The sequence below is a fragment of the Natator depressus genome, chromosome 6 (genome assembly GCF_965152275.1).
Source record: "Natator depressus isolate rNatDep1 chromosome 6, rNatDep2.hap1, whole genome shotgun sequence".
Lineage (NCBI taxonomy): Eukaryota > Metazoa > Chordata > Testudines > Cheloniidae > Natator > Natator depressus.
This window is the reverse complement of record NC_134239.1, coordinates 88,246,133-88,258,146: the sequence shown is the minus strand read 5'-3', so window position 1 is coordinate 88,258,146 and position 12,014 is coordinate 88,246,133. Positions and strand designations below refer to the sequence as shown.

Here is a 12,014-nt window from a genome sequence, read left to right as displayed (position 1 = left end):
CCTTAGAGAGACTAACAAATTTATTAGAGCATAAGCTTTCATGGGCTACAGCCCACTTCATCGTATGCATAGAATGGAACAAACATATAGTATACACACACACACATATAAACTGAAAGTTGCCATACAAACTGTGAGAGGCTAATTAGGTAAGATGAGCTATTATCAGCAGGAGAAAACACACTTCTGTAGTGATAATCAAGATGGCCCATTTAGACAGCTGACAAGAAGGTGTGAGTTCCATTCTATGCATCTGATGAAGTTGGCTGTAGCCCACGAAAGCTTATGCTCTAATAAATTTGTTAATCACACTTCTTGTCAACTGTCTAAATGGGCCATCTTCATTATCACTACAAAAGTTTCTTTTTCCTGCTGATAATAGCTCATCTTAACTAATTAGCCTCTTTCCAACGTGTGCGTGTGCGCGCGCTTCCTATATGTTCCATTCTATGCATCCGATGAAGTGTGCTGTAGCCCACCAAAGCTTATGCTGTAATAAATTTTAGTTTCTAAGGTGCCACAAGTGCTCCTGTTCTTTTTGCGGATACAGACTAATACAGCTGCTACTCTGAAACCTGTACTTTATTATTTTCTCATTAATAAATCAAATTAGCTGGCTAGCTATCTAGGATTCTACGTGTTCCACTACTTACCAATTAAAACACAGGCAAGAAGCACTACAACAGGGGGGCACCACTAAAGGCTCTTAATGATGCTCACTGGAATATTTGAAGAGTTCTGTATTTTTTATACATATAAAGTGTCTTCAAAGTGAAGAATCTTTTAGACTGCAAGTATTCCTATTTATTTCAAATTTTAGATTCTAGGAGTCTGTAGCCTTTGGACAGTGTCCCAATGGACTCAATGAATTCAAAACTCAATCCAAGCAGCTTTGTTTGCCCAGGGAGGGTCGGGGGGTGGAGGAGGAGAATAAGAAAAACTAAAAATAAGTTAATGCAAGAAACAAATCGGAGACAGCTTAACATCTTTTCACCCTAATATTTAGAATCTCCTATAACAGAAAAAAGTCAGTGTTAAATACAGCAATTTACCTTGACTTGACTTTCCTTGTTTTTCAGAGCTTCCTCCATATCTGCTTTAGACGATTCAAAGATTTTTGTTTGTTCATTTAATTCACTAAATCGTTCACCCCATCCTTCAGCCTCTTGTAACAGCTTTAAAAAAAAAAAAAAAGTGCACCAGATCAATAAAGAATCTATCACAAGTTGAAAATCAGGAATAACCTCTTAATGTTTTTCACATTTCAACAATAATTAGCCATATGTACACTGTACTGATAGGCAGCATATCTCGGGTGAGTGTCTTAAAACCCCACCACCACCTGTGCATGAGAACTAAACAGAACTAAAGATTGTGTAATGTTGAAGAGCTCAACAGTGAAACATTTTATATTATTGTCCTGTTCTCTAAATTGTCGGCTGCACTAGCTCTCTAGTGTAATTAGTTACTAGGATATCTAAAAACAAGTTTAGCTGAATACTTCAATCAACGTTTTAGATAAAACATACAGAATGTAAAGAAGCCAATTAAAATAAAATATTGAGTTTTTGGCTAATCATCCACAGATTCCTGGGAATAGGTTGAAGAGAAAAGACATTAATTTCCCATACTCTCTCCTTAAGCTACAGCACTTGTTCCCTTTTCACCTTAACAAAACTGAGAGAGGGAAGTGTACCATTAATGTTTTTATTTCTATCTTGGAAGTTCTCTATTGAATAAAATAAATGGGGTAGCTATTTAATTCATCACATAACCCACAGATTTTTTCCTAACAATTATTTTTTTCCACCTAATACCATATGGTTAAAATATATTTAATGGGACATGTTGCTACTAATCAAAGTCATGAGTACTCTATGTAAGCAGACCCTAAATACTAAAAATACTGTAACTAGCCTTTTGTTAAATTAGAAGGGCAGCCAGGTTGTGAAAGTTTTGGGACTACATTAACAATTTTACAGGAATATTTCATTTTCAGAAGTGTCCTACAAAAAACAAGGAATATTAGACTTCCAAGTTTGTTCAAATAAATGTAATTGCAATATGTCAGCTAATTAAACCACACCTGCATATTATGAGAACTGAAGCAAATTTGTTCTTTAAAAACTGCATATTTAATATAAGAACCTCAAGAAACTATTAAATGAATCTTTTGAAAGATTCTGAGAGCCTATTGTTCATCCTCCAGCTGGAATCTTTAAACATACCAGGTTTACAGAGTGGAATGACTAATCCATTTTAATCAAAGAACACTCACTTCTATGTAGATGGCGTTAAACAGGGGAACCCTCACGCAAGAATACAAGCAAGCCTAAACTTCAGCTTGCCAAAGATAAGCAATGCAAAGACATAATAAAACAGAGGTGGTGTATAAACCTGGAAGGATTAGATTTTTATCAGAATCAGTAAATGTCCATTTCACCATACACACAAAACAAAAGGTATTTCCATTGATAACAGAAATTTACAGAAAGCCAAAGAAAGAAAACTGTTGCCTGAGAACAGAGTTTGATTTAAGATTATTTATTCTGTATATCTTGACACATGATGTTGACAATTTACATTTTAAACAGTTAAAGCTTTAACTTTTTGAATCTTAACATCTGCTTTCATTAGATATTGTCTGATTCCCCTGCATTTACATTTTCACACCCGTGGGAAAATAGAAAAAAATGCTTAAAAATAACCATTGATATTGTCCATCAAAATTATTTTAAAAATCTACAAAATTTAATTCTGCCAAGCCTATTTATGTGATAAAATGAAGTGAATGATAACAGTCACCTGACACGGTATGTGCCCTTTCAAGTAATAAAAGTCATACACTAGTCAAATTAGACAAGTGAAAAATGGAGAAAGTTTTCATTATTCCAACACTGCCATTATCACTAAATCCCCTTCGCTGATAAGCAACTAAACTTTAAAAATACATTCTAACAAGAGTCAAAGAAACAGTGAACCAAAGCTGATTCTTGTACACCGTAAGGATTATAGCAGATGGAAAGGACAAGGATTTTGCAGTGAGCTGAGGCAGCACGCTTTCCTAGCGTTCAAATTAGAAAAAAAAAAATAGTGTAATAAATGTTTATAAACAGTTGTCTTGATCAAACTAAGATGTTTAATCCTGTCTTTGGCATATCATTAAATCTATTCAGAAGGTAGCAGATCTGTTATAGTTATGGCAATGATGTGCCAGAGTATTATGACCCATTTGTGTATAAGACCAAGGAAGAAAGTACACTGATTTCCATGAACAAAAAACACACTTTTGTTACCTTTTGAGTGAAAACGAAATTCCATCTTTAAAAAAGGTAAGAAAAAAAAAGGATGTTCTACTAAAGAAAACCAAATTATTTGCTTACAATGTTTTCATTAGGGAAGACAGACAATTTTCATTTCCTTTTCTGATTGGTCTACTGGTAAGGTCTTTTTTCCCCCCACAGGGAGTACACCAAATATGATACAAGAGTGAAAGAAGTTGCAGCATGCACTAGCTCAATTCATTAAAAATGTGAACACAAAACCCTAAGTACACTAGATGTCCTGGTCTTGAATGTGTCATGCAAGTTTATTTTACCTAGAAGGAATTCCAAAGTGATTACTGTAAAGGAGTCAATTATGACCTTATGAAAACAGATTTTGATGTTTGTAAAATGATTAAAGTTATGTCATTTTCAACATTTAGTATTGCCTTACTTAAAGGTCCCTTTTTACAGAGGAGAAGCAGCAAAAGAACGTCCTCATTCAAACTCCTCTGGATTCAAAAAAGTGAAACAGCAACAAGATATTCATGTCACAAAGATAAAAAGATGCTGGTCTGTTCACTTTTTTAATTAGCACTGCTTCTCTGACCTTAGTACATTATTTCGAGTACAATAAAGGGTACAATTAGGAATAAAGACCAAAGGAATGGACTTAAAGCAAATAAAGTACACGAGAATAACTTTCTTCCAATGGTCTCCTCTTTTCCTTATAACCAAGTTACCTGATCCAATACCCTCTCTACAATGATTACTTCCAATCAACTACTTCTCTGTTCACTCTTGCATACGACATATGTTTGTCTGTTTTACCAACAACTTAACATATCAAAAAATGAATCTCATCTTCTACCACCACCACACTTCCATTCTCACTGTTGATAACAGAGATTTTTGAGAACCAGAATTTCCCTTCCACGGAAAATTTTACATTTCCAAAAATACTGTTCTGAATTAAAACAGAAGATCTGATATGAAAAGTTTTCTGTCGAACATTTTCAAAAGATTCCATTTCAGAAGAACCAAAATGGAATTTGTTTAAATGGTCCCGGCAATCCTAGCACCCAAGCTCTGCAGAAGCCCTCCTGGTGGGCTGTGGTGAGGCCAGGAAGTCCTGGAAGCCCAGGTTCCCCAGAAGCTAACCAGGCTGGCTGCCAAGAAGCCCTTACTCCCAAGCTCCCCACCAGGCAAGCTGCCAAGGAGCTGGGCAGCTGAGCAGGAAACCAGGTAAGTTTCTGGCAAACTGGTTTCTGTCAAAGTCTACATGTTTCAGCAGAACATTTCAGTTCTGACTAATTGCCATTTTCAGATAGAAAAATGTTTTGTTGGAACATTTCTGACCAGCTCTAGTTGATCATTCCAACATCCTACCCACCACCCACGCCTGCAACTTCTTTGTGGTGGAAAAGAAGACAATAGAGTTCAGAATGACACAGCCGATGAACCATTCCTATTCTGGTTTATAGCAACTAAAATCCTTGTTCACTGCCTGGTTTATCTCTTGCCTAACTACTCCAGTGCCCTCCTATCTGGCCTCCCCACTTCTTACACTGCTCTCCTCCATTCCATCCCAAATGCTACTGCAGTAACAGTATTTTCCTCACCTGCCACTTTGCTAAGTTATTCTCCTATTTAAACCCTGTCTTTGTCATCTGAATCAAGTTCAAGCTTCTGGTGCCCACTTTTGTGGAGTACCTCAACTATGTACTTGCCTAAATCTTTATTCTCATTTCTTCCAAAAACCTCTTTTTTCTCAGCAAAACCTTTTCCCATCCCCTTTGTATCCTTCTCTCAATATCAGTGTTGCTTTTTTTCATGCTGCCCTTTATGGGTGGAACAAGTATTTCACACTTTACTTATTAAGGTTTCTTCTCTCTCTCTCATGCACATTCCATAAAGCCTTTTGAGAGAGAGAGCGCGAGAGAGATCCAAGGAAAGTATTTAAAATAAGTTACTCCAAAAATAAATAAATATATAAGAACATATATCCTGGAGATTGTGTGTGTGGTGTGTGTGTGTAAATATATATACACACACACGATCTCCAGGATCATTTGGTTATGTTCAATTTGATGATAAACTCCTTCGAGCAGGGATCATATCTTTAGTTATGCACATCTACAATACTACATAACTAGGAAGAACTTACCTGTTTCTCGCTTTCCTGAAGATGACAGTTTTCCTGTATTGCATCTTGGACAGATGTCTCAAGTCTCTCTTTATTAATGTGAAATACTTTTAATGTGGTCTTGGCCTAAATGAAATAAAAAAAAGCAAACTGCTTCAACAGTATATCTGAAGATCCAATAGCTTGTTGCTGCTTACAATAAATTTCTTGGCAGTGTATGTTTTATAATTGTGTACTAACAAAATAAAGTGTAATTGTGCTTTTCAATTAATGGTAACTGCCACACTCTTTTGTAAAATGAATCAGCTACCACATACCAAAAAGTTGGACTGAGCCCTAGAAGACTGGAATTGATACTCATGTCAAGTCATGCCTGTGAGTATTTATTTGTGATGAAACAATTTATTTTAGTAATTGATTTTCCTAATTTAAACAAAAACCTCAGATATTTGACTTACTTCTGCCACTTGTGACTGGATAGATTTTGCTTCATTTTCTAAAGACTCCATTCTTCTCTGTATTTCCGCCATCTGCAAAGCCGTAATATTTATTTTCATACAAGTTCTTCCAGGTTGAAACTTTTTAGCCAAACTAATTTTATGAGATAAATTTTCAGAAAATGCTACTAAAATGTATTCCTGTAAAAATATTTATTTTTAAATTGTAAGGACTGTCTTTGCAGGCCTGACAATACCAGTTTTTTTTTTCAAAGATTTTCCTTAAGGAAGATTTTTTGACTGTACGATAGTGACATATGATTACATACTACTACCTTCTTTTTACCTTTCTTGTAACATACTGTTTCTTTTTACAATGCTTATAATATGTATATTACATCCGCTGTCTGACATATTGGAGAATCATTAAATAATTAATCCATTTCCCTAAAAGTACTTTAGGAAAGGATTTTCCATATGCAGGATATTTAAAACGTCAGCTGAGTGGGCCTCCAACTATTACTCCTTTACAGCTTTTAAAAAAGTTTAAGTGTTCACTGAATTTAGCACTCTTACAAATCCCTTTGTCAATTAGTTCATAAAGTAACATCACTGGCATCACAGGCAAGGAAGAGACCATAATTCATAAGGGCTCTATGGTTGCTTTTATACAGCCCGATAAACAGCAGTTCTGTGAGCTTCCCTAATTACATAGTTGTAGAAGTTATTCTGAGAGGTACTTCTCCCTTGATAGCAACCACAAAATGCTTGTTTCAGCATTATCTACCCAGACAAGACTGCCCCCCCATTTCCTGAATATCCCCAAGATGGAAGCAAGTTACTTTGGCTGACAATAAGCATCAATGGCAAACAGCACAACATTGTAGGGGAAGGGGGAAAACCAAGATTAGCTGTTGATAAATGAGCCAAAAAACACAGCATTTTTGGAGGTTCTGCAAAAATGATTCCCCCCACTCCAGCACAGAAAGTTTTGTTTTCTAAATAAAAAGGAAGTTAAAATTCAGAGAACCTTCTCCAAATCATACATTCTAAAGTTTATTTGGACGCATTAAATAAACTGCAAAGAAACAAGAAGTTTAAAAAAAAAAAATCACTTACTTGTTAAACTAGTCTTTTCTTACCCTTGCTATATAGGACATTCAATGTACAGCTGTATCTTTAACTCCTAAATACTTGCATGTTAGTTCCTGAACCTTAACTACCTGGGATTGTCTTGAATGATTTTAAAAAACGAAATTAAAAGTTCAAAAAGGAACGAAAAGACCGCCTTTTCAGTAAATGTCTTCTCAGAGAAATAATTGATTATACACAAAAACATGTTCCAATTTTTAAAACCAAGTTATCTGAATATGTTTAAAAAAGTTTTTTCTGAACATTACCAAGTCATCCTGTTCTGATCGCTTAGACTTCTCTTCTTCCAGCTCTTTTTCTAAATTCTCTATTTCATCCTTGAGTGCAGTGTTTGACCTGTTCAGTTTTTCACAGGTTGCCTAAAACAAGTCATTTTGATAGTTAACCTATAGAAATTTACAGTTATAAAGTAATTAAATACAGGTGTGTATAGTGTATTTTTATGGAACACTTTAATAATCTACAGAGGTGCAATAAGACCTCAAAAGTTAAGGTTGCATTGAGATCTGTGTTTAAAGTGGGGATTAAATCACTTACATATGAACAGTCTTATTCCCAACCTTACAGTATTTACTCCAAGTCCAGAATGAATTTAAGTAAATTTGTCAGTTTATTAGTTATTTACTTTTGAATAGCCCCATAAGAAGTATGGTGAGACTACGCTTTTTTGGAGTCCTCTATCAAATACGTTCCTGATTTTTGGGATCTAAAAATGGATTCATTTCTAGATTACAGCAACATGTAAGACACATGCTATTTTAAGTTATTAGCGTGTATTTTTGAATCAGAACTATTAGTCAATATTTAAAATTTATGCTGCAATATGTCATACAACATTTTTTCAAAATACTGTGGTACACATTTGATTCTGCATCACAATTTTACAGGATGTCACCTATAGGAAGCAGGCAGAGAAAGCTATCTGCATAATTATTTGCTCCAAAATTAATTGCCTGCATGTCTGATTTGCTCCATAATTAATTTCTCTGCATAACTGACCCACTCCATAATTAATTCACTGTTTCATTTGGTAATGGTTTGAGAAACCCTGGATTAGCAAAACAATTCCACAGATTTAAAAAAAAGTACACTTCTGACACCTTCAGTTTTCCTGAAACACCACCTCAAATTATACAAAAAAAGCCACTTTGTTTCTTTTAGTCTGTTTTTACCTCAACATGTGATGTATTTGTTGATTCTTTCAGAAGACTGGCATCCTTTAGAGATGATTCTAAGTCTTCGTACTGAAAGAGATACATGATATCAAAATGTGTGTAAGATCAAAAATTGTTTTAAAAAATGAAACTAGTTTATGATTAAGTTTAAAACACTAAGGGATGGATTTTTAAAAGTATTTAGGGACACTAGACATTAATTCCCAATGGGCGTCAGTGGGATTTTCAGAAGGGCCTACATGCATCTTTAGGTGCCTAAGTATCTTTAAAAATCTGGCCCTACGAAGGTTAGCACGGAGCATAAAAGCAAGACATCTAGGAGTACATTTCCAATGCAGCATATTGTACTATAATTTAAGAGGAAAATGCATTGAAATCTGTATCACATTTAAAAGAATTTGAACCAAGGGGGAAAAAAACAAAACAAGTATTTCAAGATCATCATAAATATAATCTTTTAATCTTTAAGTTTAAATAAAGCTTCTGTTGCTTAAAAGAACAATCGCTCAATATGCTAAAAACATACATTGGAGGAGGAGAACAAAAATAAGAGTTACCTCTTTCTTCTGGAGACTAAGTTTTTCAAGAACTTTGCATTTGTCTTCAATTAGTTCAGCAACTTTACAGGCAAGCTGTTTTTCCCTTCCTACAAAGAACAGTAGCTCCATTTTGTAACATTCAAGTTATTAAAAACTATCATAAAAATGATTTAAAATTACCAGCGTAGCTAGAAACATGCTCCACAAAAACAATAAGGAAAGTTAACTTACCTACATAAAATCTGCTTCTAACCTGAAACAAAAAGAACAAGCACTGAAATTTGTCTATAATGTTACACAGCTTGCAAGGATAACACTATTCAGTTTTCAGCCTCATCTTCTCTGCATTTTTTACTTAACATTATAATGTTTACTTAATCTACAGTAACTGTGGTTCTTTGTGATGTTGTAGTCAGCATGGATCCCACCATAGGTGCACATCCATCTCACATATATGAAACTGGAGGTGTTTTTGAATAGCAGCATCTGTTGGGGCTGCGCACAAGTTCTGTGCCTCCTCACGCTCCCATACAAGTCCATAAAGGGTGGGGAAACCACACACACACACACCCCGATTCTCTCACCATTTAAAGCAGTGATGGCTAAGGAATCTGAAAAGCAGGCGTGGAAGGTGGGTTGTGGGATCCACACGGACTATGTTCATCGTGAAGAACAAGAGTTACTATAGGGAAGTAATGTTCTCTCTTTTTTGCGTATTCATCAGTGTGGAACCCATTGTAGGTGACTGATGAGCAATATGATCCTTAGATAATAGAAGTGAGGTGTTTTATTTGTATCAAACAGTGATTGAAGTACTGCTCCTGAACTTGGTATCTGACCCAGCTGCCATGCCTACAGCATGTTTAACAAAAGTCAGTGGATTGCTCTATATTGCAGATCTCAGAGACTGGCAGGCAGAAGATGCTGCCAGTTCCCTGGTGGAGTATGCCTTGACATTCAGAGGGAGAGCATGTAGCTTTTTCTCCAGGTGTTGAGGGAGGTTTCAGAAAAAAATAATGGCAAAGTAACTGATTCTTCAGATGGAATTGCGAGACTGCTTAAGGCATGAACTGGGGTGTGGTCTCAGTACCATCTTGTCTATATGGGAGGATGTGCAAAGTGTAGAGTTGCCACCTGTCCAGATTTTCCCAGGATCGTTGCTTTTCTTTTTTCCCCCACAGGTAGCTGTCCTGGGAAATCTGTAAGAGTGCTCAACACACACTACCAACTGTCCAGTTTTATGGGCGAAGGATCATCTCAGATGTCCTGTATTTTTGTACCTCAGAAGTGGCAACCCAAGTAAGGTGGTGTGGCCATGAGGGCTTGGAGCTCAATGACTCCCCATGCTCAGATGATGGCAACCAGAAAGACCGTTTTGATGGTACAGAAATGTACTGAGCAATATGACAGTGGTTCTAAAGGAGTCAACCTGTGGAACTCGCTGCTAGGGGATGCGGTGAAGGCCAACAGTATAACTGGGTTTAAAAAAAAAGAAATTAGCAAAGTTCATGGAGGATAGTCCATCATTAGCTAAGATGGTCAGGGATGAAACCCCGTGCTCTAGGTGTCCCTAAACCTTTGACTGCCAGAAGCTGGGACTGGATGACAGAGGATGGATCACTCAATAATTACCCTGTTCTGTTCATTCCCTCTGAAGCATCTGGCACTGGCCACTGTTTGAGGTCAGCATACTGGGCTACATGGACCATAGGTGTGATCCTGTATGGCCATTCTTATGTTCTTAAGAGTCTCCAGGAGTTTTAGGAGGACAATGTTGAGGGCCCACGTGGGAGTCAGTCTAACCAGAGAGTAAATATGAAGGAGGCCCCGAGGAAATTTGAATATTGTCAAATGTGAGATCCCAAATGAGCATACCAGAGCATGACACACCAATATTGCTGCAAGGTGAACCCTGAGAGAGAGTTGAATGCTAGTCCAGCATATTTCAGGTGCAGCAGGTAGTCAGGGAGCTTCAATATCAAGGCCTCTACTGGGTCTAGATCACATTGGGCTGTCCATATGAAAAATCTTTGCCATTTTGAGGAGCAAGTATTCCTAATGGAAGGTTTCCCACTTTGTATGAGGACTTCCCGAATCTATAGGCGGCAGTTTCTACCAGCAGCGCTCAGTCAGCCGACATCCAATGCATCAAGTGCAATGACTACATCTGACCCTGGTTCTGAGATGATATGTTCAGACAGGTTGGGAGATGTATGAGTCTGTCCTTGTGGAATGACACCGAGTTCTGCCCAGAGTCCACAACTCCATGTTTGGAGCGCCCTCTCTCAATCCTGGGACTTGGGTACTGGAGGTGTTGAGATCAGTGATGAGTCTTTTCTCAGTGCCCTTTTCTCTGCACTGGTCTTTGGCATCACTTGTGGCTAGATTGGGCAATAAATAAAATTGGCTTGTCTGTTAGCAATACTACGTAGCTTGTCTCCTCAGGATCTGATGAGACCTTCAGGCCATGTTAAGTAGCCCTGTACTGGGAGATCTGTACAGGTGGCTCTAACTGCCAATACTCAGTCCAGATGGGTCAATTCTAATCACAGTGGTCATATGTTGAAATATCAAGAGTTCTGAAGGTTTGTAGAAGATTTTGAGAAGGTTCAGCGAAACCTAGTGGGTTAGACATTCACAGATTAGAAGGAACAGAGAGGATTGCAGTCACTCAGCCCTTAATGCCCTTGTACAGGAGTACAAGGTGTATGCAGTGTAAACAGACACTATTGTTAAAAAAAGGGGGGGAGGGAGAAAGGGGAGGAGGAGAGACTTGAATGCAAGAGGTTCATTGACACCTACAGTGGGATCTATACTGTCACATACATTAAGAAGAAATATCCTTACGTTGATAAACTTATCTATCCTTGATCCTCGCTGTCCTGCATGGCTGAGAGACCCTAGGCCAGTGATCCTCAATTAGAGTGGGCCAATTTCAGAATTTTATTACAAGAGGCGGGCCATTTGCGCAGAATGCTTAGGAATTCTTGCACCGTTTTCACTGAAGTTTTATCTGTAGCAACAACACACAATGTGGGGAAGTGCAACATCTTTCCTGCCAAAGATTTCAAGATTCCTCTGAAAGGCACACACTTTTTCAAACAGATCCCTGGAGGAAATTCAAGTGATCAGTAATATCACACAGAAAAGCTACCCATGACATAGAGGGGACATCATTCATAAATTCCAGGAACTCACAAGCTTATTGGTCTTGTGGTTTGAAAGAATTTCTATTAATTCTTTTCGAAACACACAAAACCTCTCTAATATGTGCCCCTACTTAACCAGCAAATGTCGTTGTG

General features: G+C 37.2%; 1 protein-coding gene across 3 annotated transcripts in view; it reads right to left on the bottom strand.

Annotated features, from left to right (window-relative positions):
* The window catches only part of MIA2 (MIA SH3 domain ER export factor 2), a 67,059-nt gene that overhangs the window by 20,892 nt on the left and 34,153 nt on the right, over nucleotides 1–12,014 (bottom strand). For all 3 annotated transcript variants that reach the window (XM_074955887.1, XM_074955889.1, XM_074955888.1), the window contains 7 exons: nucleotides 8,944–8,965; nucleotides 8,731–8,819; nucleotides 8,171–8,242; nucleotides 7,247–7,357; nucleotides 5,868–5,939; nucleotides 5,431–5,535; nucleotides 1,053–1,175 (listed from right to left, as the gene is read on the bottom strand). In XM_074955887.1, coding sequence (XP_074811988.1) covers nucleotides 1,053–1,175; nucleotides 5,431–5,535; nucleotides 5,868–5,939; nucleotides 7,247–7,357; nucleotides 8,171–8,242; nucleotides 8,731–8,819; nucleotides 8,944–8,965 — 594 coding nt within the window. The remainder of the gene's footprint in view (nucleotides 1–1,052; nucleotides 1,176–5,430; nucleotides 5,536–5,867; nucleotides 5,940–7,246; nucleotides 7,358–8,170; nucleotides 8,243–8,730; nucleotides 8,820–8,943; nucleotides 8,966–12,014) is intronic.